The sequence below is a fragment of the Bradysia coprophila genome, unplaced genomic scaffold, assembly GCF_014529535.1.
Source record: "Bradysia coprophila strain Holo2 unplaced genomic scaffold, BU_Bcop_v1 contig_583, whole genome shotgun sequence".
Taxonomy (NCBI): Eukaryota; Metazoa; Arthropoda; class Insecta; order Diptera; family Sciaridae; genus Bradysia; species Bradysia coprophila.
The window spans coordinates 224,440-239,652 of NW_023503823.1; the positions used below are offsets into that span (position 1 = coordinate 224,440).

General features: G+C 35.6%; 2 protein-coding genes across 2 annotated transcripts in view; both read right to left on the reverse strand.

Annotated features, from left to right (window-relative positions):
* LOC119083231 (zinc finger protein 271-like) overlaps positions 1 to 15,213 on the reverse strand; it is a 700,255-nt gene that overhangs the window by 95,086 nt on the left and 589,956 nt on the right. The window lies entirely within an intron of this gene.
* Positions 11,112 to 13,081, reverse strand: LOC119083274. The gene is made up of 4 exons (XM_037192961.1): positions 12,929 to 13,081; positions 12,690 to 12,872; positions 12,400 to 12,623; positions 11,112 to 12,335 (listed from the first exon to the last, which is right to left on the reverse strand). Exons 1-4 carry the CDS (start codon positions 13,016 to 13,018, stop codon positions 11,753 to 11,755), a joined length of 1,080 nt encoding a protein of 359 aa, XP_037048856.1. The 5' UTR covers positions 13,019 to 13,081; the 3' UTR covers positions 11,112 to 11,752.

Below are 15,213 nucleotides of genomic sequence, written 5' to 3' on the forward strand. Positions count from 1 at the left end.
TTCTTCTGTTTCTCGTTTTTTTTTTTAAATAAAAAATAGACCTAAACAGTAGAAATTCGTAAAATGGAAAGGTCTTCGTCTCCATAGCATGAGAAATGAAGTACTAATAGGGTCGAAATATATTAATTTTTTAGTGGAATAAGCATACATAAGTAACTAATAAAATGCTAAAAAATGGGGTGATGAAATTGAGTTGATTCGTAGGGGTGTTTGGTATTTTCATATTTAGATAGAAATTTTTATTGTAATTATGTGAAAACATACAAAAGAGACACAAAACACAATCCAGTCAGGTTAAAAAATGAACCTAATTACATGATCGTTTAAATATTTTTCCGTTTCTCTTTTGATATTTTGATGGGCAGCTAAGTTCAATTGAACAGGTAAGTATTTCGATATTTAACGACGAAATCGAACTCTAATTGGGAAACTATCCGAAAATATTAAATGTCATTGCAGTAGGGCAGTTATTGAGACACTAGTATGGTGCTGGCATAGAGATATAGAGCTTATATGAGCTGAAATTTTATACAGGACAACGTTTTCTAAATAAAGGTGTTTCAACTGTTAACTTAAGCAATAATATTTCCGGGATACATTATGCGTGTCCGATTCTTCAAACACATCGTCACATCAAAGATATAGTCGCTTGACATCATGATATGACATCATGGTGTGTAAAACAAAGATGAGTGTTAATCAAATCATACAAAGAAATTGGTTTCTCTAAATTTTCTTTAAAAAAATATTTTGGAATAAGAGCAAGAGTCTGTTTCTTTGCATCCTGAGCCCATAACCTGTTACATTTTAAAACAAATAAAGTTTTACTTCTTTTCTGACGCCTCACCTTTTACAGCCGTGGACCACCGGCTGCACGTGACTTCCGAACCACGCCGCCTCGAAGTATGCGATAACTCTTTGAAGAAAGTAAGTTGCTTAATTGATATCACGCCTAAATATAGCCTAGACAAATTAATCGTATTTGGATTACGTCAGACGAGTCATTCAGTGTGTACATGGTAGCAGCCATCAAACACACTGAAACTACCCAAATTATGAAGCTTTAACGAACTTTACTACTAATCGCTAGAAAAATGCCATGTGGAATTGTCTAATATGGGTTTCGAACCCCGATAATATTGGTGGAAGGCTAGTACGCAATCATTGAGCTATCCCGTCCGTCTATTATTTCCCCTATTAGAAACTTTAGGAGATTGATACAAAATCTATTACGTCATCAGTTTCAACATTTATTTTACTACTATTATGACCGCATAAAATGAGATATCATATCATCGTTATCGATAACAGATGGCATATGCAGCAATCAATCACATGTCAACTTTCTGAAGAACGAAAGTCCTGTGAAAATTTCCCAGAAAGTGTGAATGATTATCTTCAACAATACAGCTCTAAGACATCTTCAACGATACAACTCTAAGATATCTTCTACGATGCAACTATGATATATCTTCCACTACGAAAGTATTCGTTGATTCAATTTTAAATAAATATTCTTCTCCCTTTCATTAACTGGTACAATTATTCGATCGTCTTTTCGAAACCATGTCGCTCAACTGAAATATTTTTTTTTTTCAAATCAAACTCCAAATGGGTTTAGTCAACAACCAAGCGAACATTTTATATTTTTCTACGTTGTTATTCTTCAGCATAATTCTTGTTCGTTATGGTTGATGCTTCCACCTGGTAACTACATCCATGTAAACATATTTTGTATTTTGTCGGAATGAGTAAGGACACATACAGACACTGTGGCACGAGGCGAGAAGTTTATCATATTTCACATGATTTCTCTATGCATAATATAACCAGTAGCATGTTGTATTACATTATGTATGTTATCGATGTTCCTTTCGACTTTATTGAATGTTATTCTAATTTGTCGACTAATCCTTCACAAGACGACTATTTTAAATGTGAAATAGACAAGATGAAGAAAAAAATTCCGTTGACAATTTCTACAAATTTAATTTATTGGTTTTTCTTAGTAAGACAACTGATCAAGATGTTATACACGAGTGGTATAGAGATGTAATACAAGAGTGGTATAGATTGGAGAAAGAAAAAGAGGTCGTTGATTTTGTCGAGTAAAACGACCATCGATTCATAGAGGCTATCATAGTACATTTAACATATTCTTATTTTGGGTGATTCGGATATTAGTTTATAACCGAGTTTCATATTTTATGAAGATTTACGATTTATTGATATGCCGAAATGAATATTTTTACAATAAATCGTATAAAATCTGTCACATTTTTGAATTATGACCGTACACACACGCAGTCAGCTCTAGTTGCTTCCGAGTTATTATGACTGTATTACTCTCCAGGCAAGGCAAATAAAATTTGTGTATTTTGTGTAATTTTTTTTTTATGACAGGTGCGTTATGGCATTATAGCCATTACTCCATAGATATATATATATATATATATATACGTGACTGTGAGCATTATATATATAATATAAATGAAGAAAAAAAATTTGTTGCTATATAGTCTGTTGGTGAAATCAATATTGTTTTTGTTTGGTTCTTTTTAATTTTAGTTGTGATCAACCATCCGTGATAATTCATATTTTTATACATTTTAATATTCATAGTCGGATAATATTCTGTGTTCTCATAGAAAACAGAACGATGTTGTGCTCATAAAACCGGCTAACTGGTGGGCGTTTTTTTTTTTGCTTGTAGGAATTACAGGATTTGGATTTATAAAAATTTTATCGAATGTAACGCTTGAGCTACTCAAACGGATCAACCCCGTAGTGTAACTTTTTCGTATTTACAGCATATTATAATAAGCTCGAGGGACGGGGGAAAAATCAATTGATAAATTCATTTATTGTCACATAAAACAATTACCAAATTTTCCGTTTGTGGTTGTATGGATATGATCCACCATTTATATTGACTTGGTGTTAAATAATTTTCCATTTAGCGTTTTCTTTCATTTAACTTTTTCTTTTTTTTTTTGATTAAATTGCATTCTTTCCAAATGGTGACTTGAGGTCTCCTATGGCTAAATCTCTGACCAAGTTTATAATATATTTTAAAACGTGCGCCGAATCTGTTGAGTTGTGGTTTCATGAATATAACTGTACGAATACATTCATTTTTCTGCTGATTCGTTTCGTGTTTCCATTTCCGTTCGATGTGTCCAAACACACAACCACAAAAATAATATAATTATTATTATCAGTTTATGTTCCGAAATGTTTATATAAACAATGCCCCGGTTATGTATTACACATTTATTTGTCGAAAATATGATATTGATTTTATGAATGGAATTTTAAATGCTTTCGAAAATCGCTATCGAATCCGGAGAGACTTTAATCGGGCCTTTGTTGCAAATCAATTTCGATTAGATGAATGCAGTAGGTATAAAAATGAAACTGCTTATCAACAGAGGGGGTACCTAAAAATGCGGTAATACCCTCTCTGTAGGTATATATGTGAACATCGTCGATGAAGTGTCATTATCAAGTGCACTTTAAATTCCACATGTCTTACCAAATCAACATTTAATTTGAGCAACAAAAAAAAAATTCTGCTAATTGAGCGAATTATTAACATGGCATGAGGCATTTTAGGTTTCGCTAACGTTCACGAATAATGTTCTCACAAGCGAATGTCGTTGGATGTAATCGGAGATTTATTGAGTCAACGAAATAACAGAAATAAGCTATTTCTTAGCACAAAAATGTGGCTTTATAAATTCCAGTGCTAAATGTACAAATTACTATATTATAACGTGTAGATCAACCATTGAACAACCTTGGCTTTGCATTGTGGTTTCATCTTCACTTTTGTATCGAAGGGTCTATTTGACTAGAATTTGTTTTCGATGATTAGACAAAAAAACGCGTTCTGTTTCAACTGATCATATGACACTTGTCCCCTGAAACGTTTCAACTGAACCCTCTGTATCTGTAGTACCGAAATTACTATATTTTCTAATAGAGCGTGGATTGTATGGGTGTATGCACCAACACAAGTTATAATTTTACGTACCAATATGAAATTTTGTATATAATATATATAAGTTTACCGTCCGAATTGCCGACAGCGCTGTACTAAAACCTACTAAAATGCGGTCAAATGTTGAACAAATCCCACAATCTATTACTGTGCGATTTCTCAATAACTGCCGCTAATATGCCCACCCATGAACTTACTAATTTACTTCCACTATGCCCACCCATGAACTTACTAATTTATACTTCTTTCCAACGCGAAACATTAAACGATTCCAGAGAAATGTGTTGATGCCATCGTTGACATTATGTAAATCTTTAATTAGCAATTTACAATCGGCATTTCTCACATTCCAGTCAAACACGCCTTCGTCGACCAACAAATCAAATGTGACCGCTCAATTAACTGAGTTTGACGAAATCAATTTTTCAAAGTCAATAAATGATCTTCAATTGGTTCGAGTGTTGTATATAATACACTGTATGGTGTATACAATATTGTTCATTCCAACGGACTTCACTGATCAAATAAATATTTATTTAAAAGCTGCGATATATATGGAAGACTGATGCCATTCTCTAACATAGCTACACTACAGCGATTTATTCATTTCTGATAAACGATGTTTTATAATAATTGTGACCTTCGAAGCAATTAGGAAAATTTCAAAGTTTATTGGATCGGATTGCTTTTATTCATCTGAACATGTGTATGTATTTTACCGCAATGATATAGATGACCTTACCGGTCATCGGCGTCATCGGAGACAATATAATTTATTCTTTGATCTGAAAGCAGATCAGTGCAAATTATTATCATCTCCTGATCAGTTTTGTTTGTGACGTCTGGTTAAGGAAAAATTTACGTAAATTTAATTTGCGGCTTTTATACTGAACGACTGAACCAATTAACATTAATTTCGATTTTAACCCCAGGTGAAAGCTATGCCAATTTCTGCTAAGGATTTCTGGAACTTACTGGAAGAATTTACCGTATAGGTCTATTCATCTGTTATCGATAACGACGACAAAAATAATGACAAGTTCTGGGTAATATGGACCTTTATATAGTAAAATGCATGTTAAAAAATTGAAGTACAAGATTTAAAATCAGCCGATTAAAATTACTTTGATCGATGGAAGTAATAGACCCTATAATTATACTGGTCATATGCTTGCTGTCTGTAACAGGTTAAGCCTAGGATCCATTATTTGGATCACAAAATATGGGTGAATAAGGTGGACAATTGCTTTTGAGTTGTTCAGATCAAAAAAGCAAGACAAAATAGGGTGGCGACACCACTCTCCATGTAGCTATTACTATAAAATGTGTCCAAAAGGCATTTTTTCCGCAATGATCTTAAAAATTGTCATTACGAGGCGCAGCCGAAAATCCACAATTTTTCGGACACGATTTAATTGTATCTCCAAAATAACAATAGATCGAAGCGTCTCCGTTGTTTTTTTGGCATTTTTTTGGTGTTTTTTTTTAAGTGTAGAAGCTAATTCGGATGGTATTTGGGTGAAATAAGAATCCATAAATTTTCAGTAAATTTTGAAATTTTCGGAAATTTAGTTCCTTACGATAGGCCCTGAGACTTCCACGGATAAAGACGTGTTTATCAATATTTATAATTTTTCTTTTTAAAGCATACTTTGAAATTAGCCTTTTGCCTCCAACGAACCGAAGAGAAGTCAGCGCCACAAGTAGCTGTAGATATGAAGCATGAAGCAATCCTTAACATGCCCTGTGACTCACCAAGCTTTAAACCAAAAAAGTCTACTTTTCTTAGACCATCTGGGATTCCTTTGAATCCGGTTCATTGGCAGATGAGATAAAGTTCCATGAATGGAACTAAGAAAATGCGACAGTTTTCGATCTATTTCAAGCCGATTTCTTTTCATCTTATCTGCCATTTTAGGCTTTTGAATAAGTCATTAAAAATTAGATTGATTGGAAGACATAACAAAATGATTATCAGAAATTTATGACTTGTAAGGAATTTGGAACCGTTTTTGAGATAATAAATGAAATTCGGAATTTCGTATTAAATACTGTATGTGTACAGGTTGGGTAAAACATTTTGTGCAGTCGTAGTTTGGGTCGTAGCTCAATCTGTATTTCATGTTCTAATTTCCTGTTACATTTTGAATCTAATGCAACCACAGCTTTACACAGCCAATATATCAGAACATATATTGTCATTTCCACACGGGACAGAAAAATGATTATCATCACCTCTCCGGCCACCATCCAAATAATATTTGTTTTCTTTTGCATGATATAATTTTTGTGAAATGAAATTAATTAAATTTTATGTCTTTTGACATTCATACAAAACGAATCTCCATTTGCATATATATATGCAAACATAATTAATATATGAAATGGCATTCCATGTGTGTCTCTCTCACTGAATATGATATTTTAATTAAAATCAAGATTGGTATATCGAATCGGATTGATGTACGAATTATACCTATATGCAAATATTGTTACAATGTATTCAAAATCTGCATTCCTTTTTGATACATAGCACAGCATTTGGATGATTAATTTATTAATTTATGATTGATAGTTGGTTTTCGCTTTTAATTGGCAAAAAGCATGTATTTTGAGTTGCTATTGGCTTTTTCAATTAGAATATTATTTAACTTAACGCAAAACAGCTCTATCAATATTTCGTCATGGAGCCGTTATAATAAGCAAAATCGAGTTCGAAATTCGGTGCTGCGCCAAAATATAGAAGCACACGAACTTTTAGAGTTTTCAGCGAGCGTCGAAAGATGAGGAAGGTAGAACAATTGGTCGGTTCAGAAGATTCATGAAATGAGGTCGTGCTACTCTTCCGAAGAACGATGGTGATTGAGAGTGGGGAGACCATTGCAAGTGGAGTCTAACTGAAAGCAAACCTGACCATACGGCATCTTTCCTGTAAGTAATCACTTTAGAATCGCTAAACCATCAATATTGGGGCATACATTTTCAATTCATTTGCAGTGAAATAAACAGACCAAACTTTTTGGCCTTTTTCAGTCATTAAACACACTGTTTTAGTTCAACCATTCAATCTATTACTTTGTTTGGTAATCGTTAACAGATTGGTATAAACATTTTGAGTTCATTATTTAGTTTACACCAACGCACTTCAAGCATGAGTGGTACTAGAAAAGGGACCGAAACTTGACATTGTGTCACACAACTGTAAAACACAGTAAAAAATCGTTTCATACAAAATACTACTCTATTTGGCAGCTGTCGACCAAAATACTATTTGGCAGTTTCTATGGTTGATATGAAGTGTGTTGTTTCCACATATTTTTGCTATAGATCGCTTCAGGTGGCAAAACTAACGACAGTACCTAGTTCACTTTGATGACCACACATTATCCAATCACGGTGGGGCTGAACGAACTTTAAATGAACATGTCGACTTCCATCTCGGTTCTTTTCATAGCTGAGTTAGGGGAGGCGTGTACTATCCAACGGCACATGTTGCAGGTCAGTTCGTTCAGCCCCACCGTGGCAATTCTAATTAGTTTCAGCGGTTTCAGCATTTTCAATAGCTCTGGGAAAACTCAGCAGTTTATGTAAATTTCGGTAACCTCTTGACTTTTCCGAGAGCTGATAAAACTGCAGCAAGCAAATCTATTTAAATTTTTTTTAAATAAAAGCAATTTTTACCAAAATTCTTTTTCAAAAATGCAAGGCCTTTATTTCCAGAAGAAATGTGTTTGCATTTAATCAACGCACTCCAAGCAAAAGTGCTTCGATTGACTCCTGCCAAATAGAGTACTATTTTGTATGAATTTTTATCCCCATTCTTTTTACAGTGTAAAATTGTGTATGTAGCACTGTCAAGTTTCAGTACCCTATTTAGAGTACCGCGTTTGCTTGAAGTGCGTTGATTTAATACAAAATTGAGGTTGTTATTCTTGATCTGCACTTATGGAATAAGCACTTCGTTTTCTCTCCATTTACACTTTAAACAATAGAAATGAGGCTTGGCTTAGCTAAACGGAAGCAAGACAGAGTGGTTTTCTTTGTTAGTGAAAATCAAGCCTTATGTCAGTTTGACGGTCAAACTTTGACCAACTCTGAGAAAATTGAGAAGTTTATAAAAATTTCTGTTAACTACGTCTATTATTTCAGCTAAAAGAAATCTTCACTTAGAAAATTTGTAGCCTACATTTGGGCTCAAAAATATAATATTTTATAATGAAAATTTTGCATCTTTTTGGAAAAAGTGAAAACATCGTTGGGTGTTGAAATATGTTAGGTTTCAATCATAAATAGAAATGTTTGTAACCTAATTAAGAAAAAACGCAAAGTTTACGAAAAATGACAAACATTTCGAGTTTTCTCGGACCTCGGTTTTTATTACATTAACACAAATATTTCTATTTTTGATTCAAAGCTGACACATTTACAGCGCGCTCACACCTTGGCAAATTTCTAACCTACATTTGTGCGCAAAAATATTCGTTTTTTTGATGATTTCTCAGAACCAAAATCTTTTTTTTTTTTTTAAGTAAAACCACTAAAGCTTGGTTAAAGGTTTCTACAAGTGGGTAAAGCTATGACTCACAAAATAAATTTTCCTTTAAGAGTAACACATTTTTGCAAGCTTTAATGGTTTTAATTTTTCAAAAAAAGATTTTGGTTCAGAGAAATAATCAAAAAACGAATTTTTTTGCGCACAAATGTAGGCTAGAAATTTGCCAAGGTGTGAGAGCTCTTAAGAGGCACCGGTACTTTTCCGAAAAGCATACATTAGGGCGATTTTTAAATACAGGATTTTAGTTTACTTTTGATGATATCTTTCCATCAGAATCCTTTTTCAAAAATGTACGACCGCAATTCCGACCACGAATGTGTTAGCTTTTAACAGAAAATAGATTTGGTTGTAACAATTTGACCAGCTCTGAGAACAATGAGCAGTTTATGAAAATTTCATGAAACTGCTCACTTTTCTCAGAGCTGATCAAACGACTACAACCAAAACTAATTTTTATATAAAGCTAGCAGATTCGTGGTCGGAATTGCGGTCGTACATTTTTCAAAAAGGATTCTGATGAAAAGATATTAACAAAAATGAAATAAGAAACACGCAAATGTAGGCTACAATTTTAGCTAAGTGCCGGTGCCTCTTAAGAGGTTCCGAGCGTACGCTGAAATTGTAGCCTACATTTGTGCGTTTCGAAATTTTTGATCGCTGATATCTTTTTACGAGACACCTTTTTGAAAAATGTACGACCACATTTTCGAGTAAAAATATGTCAGCTTTGAATAAAAAATAAAATTGACTGTGAAAGGTCCATGTGCTTTGAGAAAAGTGTACCTTTGATGCAAATTTGGGGCATCGGTACAGTTTTCTCAAAGCACATGGACCTTTCACAGTCAATTTTATTTTTTATTCAAAGCTGACATATTTTTACTCGAAAATGTGGTCGTACATTTTTCAAAAAGGTGTCTCGTAAAAAGATATCAGCGATCAAAAATTTCGAAACGCACAAATGTAGGCTACAATTTCAGCGTACGCTCGGAAGCTCTTAAGAGGTACCGGTAATTAGCTAAAATTGTAGCCTACATTTGTATGCCTCGTATTTCATTTTTGATGATATCTGTAGTCGTTCGACCCAAGGTTCTGAAAGAACAGGTTAAGACAACTCTGAGTTGATCACGAAGGCGATGACACACAATTGCGTCAACGGCTGCGAAGTTTATATGTAAAATAGAACTTAACAAAAACAAAATTCTGAATTTTCAAGAAAAACATTTTCTTCAAGTGGATTTCTCACACTATCTGTTTATAAAATTTGGTGTCACCCGCCTTCGTGGTTGTCTTAACCTGTTCTTTCAGAACTTGGTTCGACCGGCTCTGAGGAACGTGAGCAGTTTAACGAAATTTTCATAAAATGCTCAGTTTTCTCAGGGCTGGTCAAATTGCTGCAACCAAAATTAATTTTTATTAAAAGCAACCACATTCGTGGTTGTCATTGCTGTCGTACAATTTTGAAAAAGGATTCTGGTGGAAAGACATCACCAAGAATAAACTAAAATTCAGCATTCAAAAAACGCCCAAATGTTTGCTTTTCAGCAAAGATCCGATGCCTCTAACACCCAACGATGTTTTTAGTTTAAAAAAAAAGCCCAAATTAATGTAGGCTACAAATTTACCAAGTGAAGATTCCTCTTAAGAAATCATAAAATTTTCACATTTTACAGAATTTTCACATTTATGACCTGGCGAAGTAGAGGTAAATAGCTTTGTGACAAAAATACCGGGGGTGCGATGTTTTTATTTTTAATTTTTGTGTGAACATATTTTGTTGATTCGACTTTTAGAAACGGCTAGAATGAAAATGTATGTTAACACCAGGGCGAAAATATTTTCTCGAATATAGGAACTGGTTAACACTGATGCAAGCAGAACTTATGTAATTGCTTGGACTTGGACGTTGTCATTTCGACTAGTGGACTAACAGTTTCTTCCTTCACCGAGGGCTGGTCTGGGCTCACTGATTTTATGACGATACCACCACTCGCAAAAAGAAGAAAAACCAGATTTTACGTGTGATACTCACTTTACTTTCAAATCAATTTCCATTGCGAATAAACCAACCAGTACTTATGAAATTGTCATTCAGCTATTATAACTGCTATACAAAATGTGACCTTATTTCTCAAACACAATATTTAATTTTTGGCACATCTCCATGAACTCTGTGTATACGATTTATGAGTCTACTCCACTTTATATGTTTCAGGTCTAGTCGAACCCTGGTCGGATATCGTTGATGATTCCAATGAAGAAAAAAAATCTAAATGCTTATTTACGAGCCCTTCGTCACAGCATGATGATGTTATCACGATACACCGCACCGTTGGAAGACGGTTAGACTGTTTTGTTGATATGTTGATTAGATCTCCGAATTGTATGGAATAATCGGCAATCAAATTAAAAAAAAAAACAGAAGAGAAAAGAAAAATACGAAACGAACGAAAGAAAATCCCCAAATTTGTAGTAACGTTGTATAATAGAAAGCAGTCGGTTCCGTCGGTCCAGAACATTGGGAAATGGTAATTGTGGCAAACATAAAAGACAAACTTCGACATTATAACTCATTTATTTCTACAATTTTGTGGAAAAAACCACAAGACCATTTTTCCGAACTTGATTACAAACAAAGTCGTAGATTCATACAAGACGGCCCAATTAACGATAATCACAGCGAAAATTGGTCTGTGAATTTTCCAACAACAAAACGGGGAAAAAACAACACCAACATTAACCAAATGTATATATTGGATGGCGTAGTAAATTACGACCTATCACAACAGAAAATTGATGCTGTGACCTTCACTTCAGACATTACACAGTAACAGTAGATAAATTATGATTGGGATGGTATTTCGATGAATATTTGCCGCGATTACAAGACACAATTTGAAACGAACAACAATCACGGTCATTAAATGCTACACCCGCTATTCCGTTGATTTTTCTTATCCCCTATGAGCATTTGCTACACATACACTTTTCCCTCTCCCATTTCGATGAAATGAGAATGTTGATTGTCACAGCATATTTGCTTGGATTTTGTCGCTTTCCAATGAGAACTAATCAGCGTGCTTGTACTTTTCCGTACTATATACGCGGACACATTGCGTTACAATGAAATTGTTGCAAATTTGAAATTGAAAAAGAAAAAGAAAATCCCCGACCTGCAATATGACCAAGCTATCCAGCTATTGTAAAAAATCTTTAACCTCCTCAAGTTCGCGTGCCCTAGCTTGTTTGTTCGCCCATCGTGCTTCTGCAAGCTTCGGACTCAGTCCCCATCGATCGTGATGTAACGGTAACGAACATGCTGTGTTTGGTGCTTTCGATTTTTTGTTTTGATTGGCCATTGCCGCAGTCATTGAAAAGGGTATGGTATCGGCTCTAGCATGTCGCTTTAATGCCGGACAGGGTTTGCCAGCCTTGACAAACGGTGGTTCTCGTAAATATTTTTTCAAACATCCCTGATGATAAACGTGCCCGCACAGAACCCGTTCAACGTACATATCGTCGGTGTCATTCACAATGACGTCCGACGGATTTTCCGGTAAACATTTTTGCAAACAAATCGGACACACTTCTATGCAGAAATCGTTGGTCGCTTCAATGAGGAATGACAGCGTCTTGTACAGCGACGGCTGTATGGTGAATGGAGGCGTTCCTTTCGGCGGATTCAGTGGCGGTTCCACACATTTTCTTGAAATTTCTTTTGCTTGACCGTTCAAAAATCGAACCAGCACAACCGGCAAATTACTCTCGAAATTGTTCCAGCTGGAAATTTAAAATTGAAGTTGGATGTTGCAGTGACACTAAATGACATGTTAATGTAACGCACCTTACACCTTCCGCAGGATACAGTTTCGGTACGGTAACTTTCGTTTTAAAGAAATACTTGCCACCATTTGCGCATAGAGATACGCAGGAAGTTTTTTGCTTCAGTTTTATCTCACTACCACTGGTATCAGCGAGTAACTTTTTAAGGTTCGCTATCTCATCATAGACAACACACAGAGAGTTTTCAGTCAAATAACTAGCCAAAAATGCAGTGACGTGGATGATCTACGGATAAAATGTTTGAAAAGCCGCATTGCGAACTGAAATCGAACATCCGTGTCAGCAGTGTACCTGAGGTTTTCCCAAATATTCCTTGGCTTTCAGATCGCCCATGGTTGTGAGACATTGCAAAAGCTTGGGACTTAAAGTTTTGCTTTTCAGTTCGATTAAGATACTATTGTCGGGATACTTTTCCGGATGTCGGAAGCAAACGGTAAGTTTCTTATAGTCGGTGTAAGTTAAATCTATGCGGATCTGAAACGGCAGAAATTTAGGAAAAATTGAGGAAAAATATGATGTTTGGACTATACCAGAGAGCTAATTGCTGTTACAACTTTAGAATTTTCAATCAATTTCTCACATCTTGCTTGAATATCCGCTATTTCTGCTGGTATGTCCATATTTTCTAATGTTTTTGATATTTTTTGGGTCGTTCAAATGTCAAATCTAAACTGTCAGATCAGTTCATAGATGTCATGTCAAGTTCTTTTTTGAGTGATGTGTTAGATGTCGCTACCGACAGATAAGATCGGCGCCAATTTTTATGGAACAGATGAAATAAATCCATAAAGTGAGAACGCCATTCAGTGTAACAAGTCTATGCTCTAGACTCAGACGGTTGGTTCATTTTGTCACAGCTGATAAGAACATTGCAAATAAAACCGCGACATGTGGAGAAAACAGTCATGCATCATGCTGTTTCTACCCCACAACTAGTGACTTAAGGCCAGTTCATGGTCGCATATATCGCAAAAATGTATGCGAGTATGAACTGGCCTTAATTTCATTGTGTGAAGTATTCTAACACGCTACAGTTCACCAAGAGCGACTTCTGACCTCTTAAGATTATCTAGTCTGTGGGTCACACAGGTCACATGTCGAAACCAGAAGGCAAGTTATAATTGACTCTGCAGTCCGCTAAAAATTCAAAATTAAAAGTGTCCAATCCAAATCAAACCCAGTTCCGTATATAAATACTTATATAGACTGTTATGATCAGAGCGAGAGTTCCCAAGACCAGTTAATGATAACTTGCCTTGGAGTACTTTGTTAGAGTATGCATGCAATCGTAGCACTCTCGAGTATCATAGTTTACATACTTTGTCATTAAAGAAAATTTTCTTCTCATTCCAAAATAAAACTTCGTTCTGTTAAGACGTGTTTTCACTGAAACGTAATAGGTTATGCGCCCAGCAACTGAAACGGAACAGAAAAACAACAGAGGGTTGTAACGAAGTACATAAGGAATCAACACGCGACAGCAGTGGGTTGTCGAAAAAGAAAATTGGACAGAAAAAGCAGTGGGCTTTCCGGTGAAACGATCTTGGCAGTGGGTCAAGCGTTCATATAGCAGAGGGCTATATCCGGTGAATCGATCTTGACAGTGGGTCAAGTGTTCATATAGCAGTGAGCTATATCCAGTGAATCGATCTTGACAGTGGGTCAAGCGTTAATATAGCAGTGGGCTACATCCAGTGTAAGGATCTTTACAGTGGGTCAAGCGTTCATATAGCAGTGGGCTGTATAAATTCATTGAACTCGGCAGTGGGTCGAGCGGACGAACAGCAGTGGACTGTATCAATTCATAAAACTTGGCGGAGGGTCAAGCATTCATAAAATCAGTTGGTTGAACATTCATGCAGCAGTGGGCTATATCGTTTCATCAAACTTGGCAGAGAATCAAGCGTTTACATATCAGCGTAGGAGCGTGCTACATATCAAGTCGAATCTCATTTGAAGAAAATGGAGTCGGAAAAACACGAAATCAAGAAACAATTTATCTTCAACGGTAAAGACTTCAACAACTGGAAGTTTCGTGTGGAGATACTATTGAGGGAGCATGATGTTGAAGAGTTCATAACAAAATCGTTGGGAGAATATGATGAAGCCATCGTGAATGAAGGCGATGCTCAAAACGTCATAGAAAGAAAGAACAAACTGAAGGAAGAACTCAAGAAGAAGGAACGAAAATGCTTTTCTCTAATTGTTCAACGCATCGGCAACGATTATCTCGAATATGTCAAAGAAAAGGATAACCCGAAGATGCATGGACGTCTCTATGTGCAGCATTCGAAAGAAAAGGCGTTTCCAATCGAATGTTTCTCCGTCGTAAGCTGTTGACATTGAAGATGAAAGAAAACAAGAACTTGGAGAATCATTTGCTGACATTCGACAAAATATTGCGCGATTTGAAGGCCGTTGGAGCAAAGATGGAAGAAGAGGATATCGTATGCCAGCTATTGTTATCACTTCCGGCGAGCTATGATTCTGTAGTAACAGCGCTTGAAACAATGAAAGCAGAAGAACTAACCATGGAGTTCGTCAAAGGACGCTTATTGGACAGTGACATTAAAAAGAAATCAATGGTCAGTGGAGGTCAAGATCGCGAAAGTTGTACCGAAGATCATCCGTCTGCAATGATGGGATACAACAAGAAACAAATCACCTGTTACCTATGTGGCAAGAAAGGACATTTTCAAAACAACTGCCCCGATTATGAGAAACGATGCAATTGCGAGTACAACCGAAAGAATCGTGCAAACTTTGTCGAGAAACAAGAAGACTCTGATTCTTCAGCTTCTTCATTTTGAGGTGC

What these genes read in the sequence shown, in the direction of transcription:
- LOC119083274 (XM_037192961.1), bottom strand. Translation starts at nt 13,018, where the DNA reads ATGGACATACCAGCAGAAATAGCGGATATTCAAGCAAGATGTGAGAAA. An exon ending in TAACAGCAATTAGCTCTCTG is followed by an intron (nt 12,873 to 12,928) that starts GTATAGTCCAAA and finishes CTGCCGTTTCAG; the next exon opens with ATCCGCATAGATTTAACTTA. An exon ending in TATCCTGCGGAAGGTGTAAG is followed by an intron (nt 12,336 to 12,399) that starts GTGCGTTACATT and finishes TTAAATTTCCAG; the next exon opens with CTGGAACAATTTCGAGAGTA.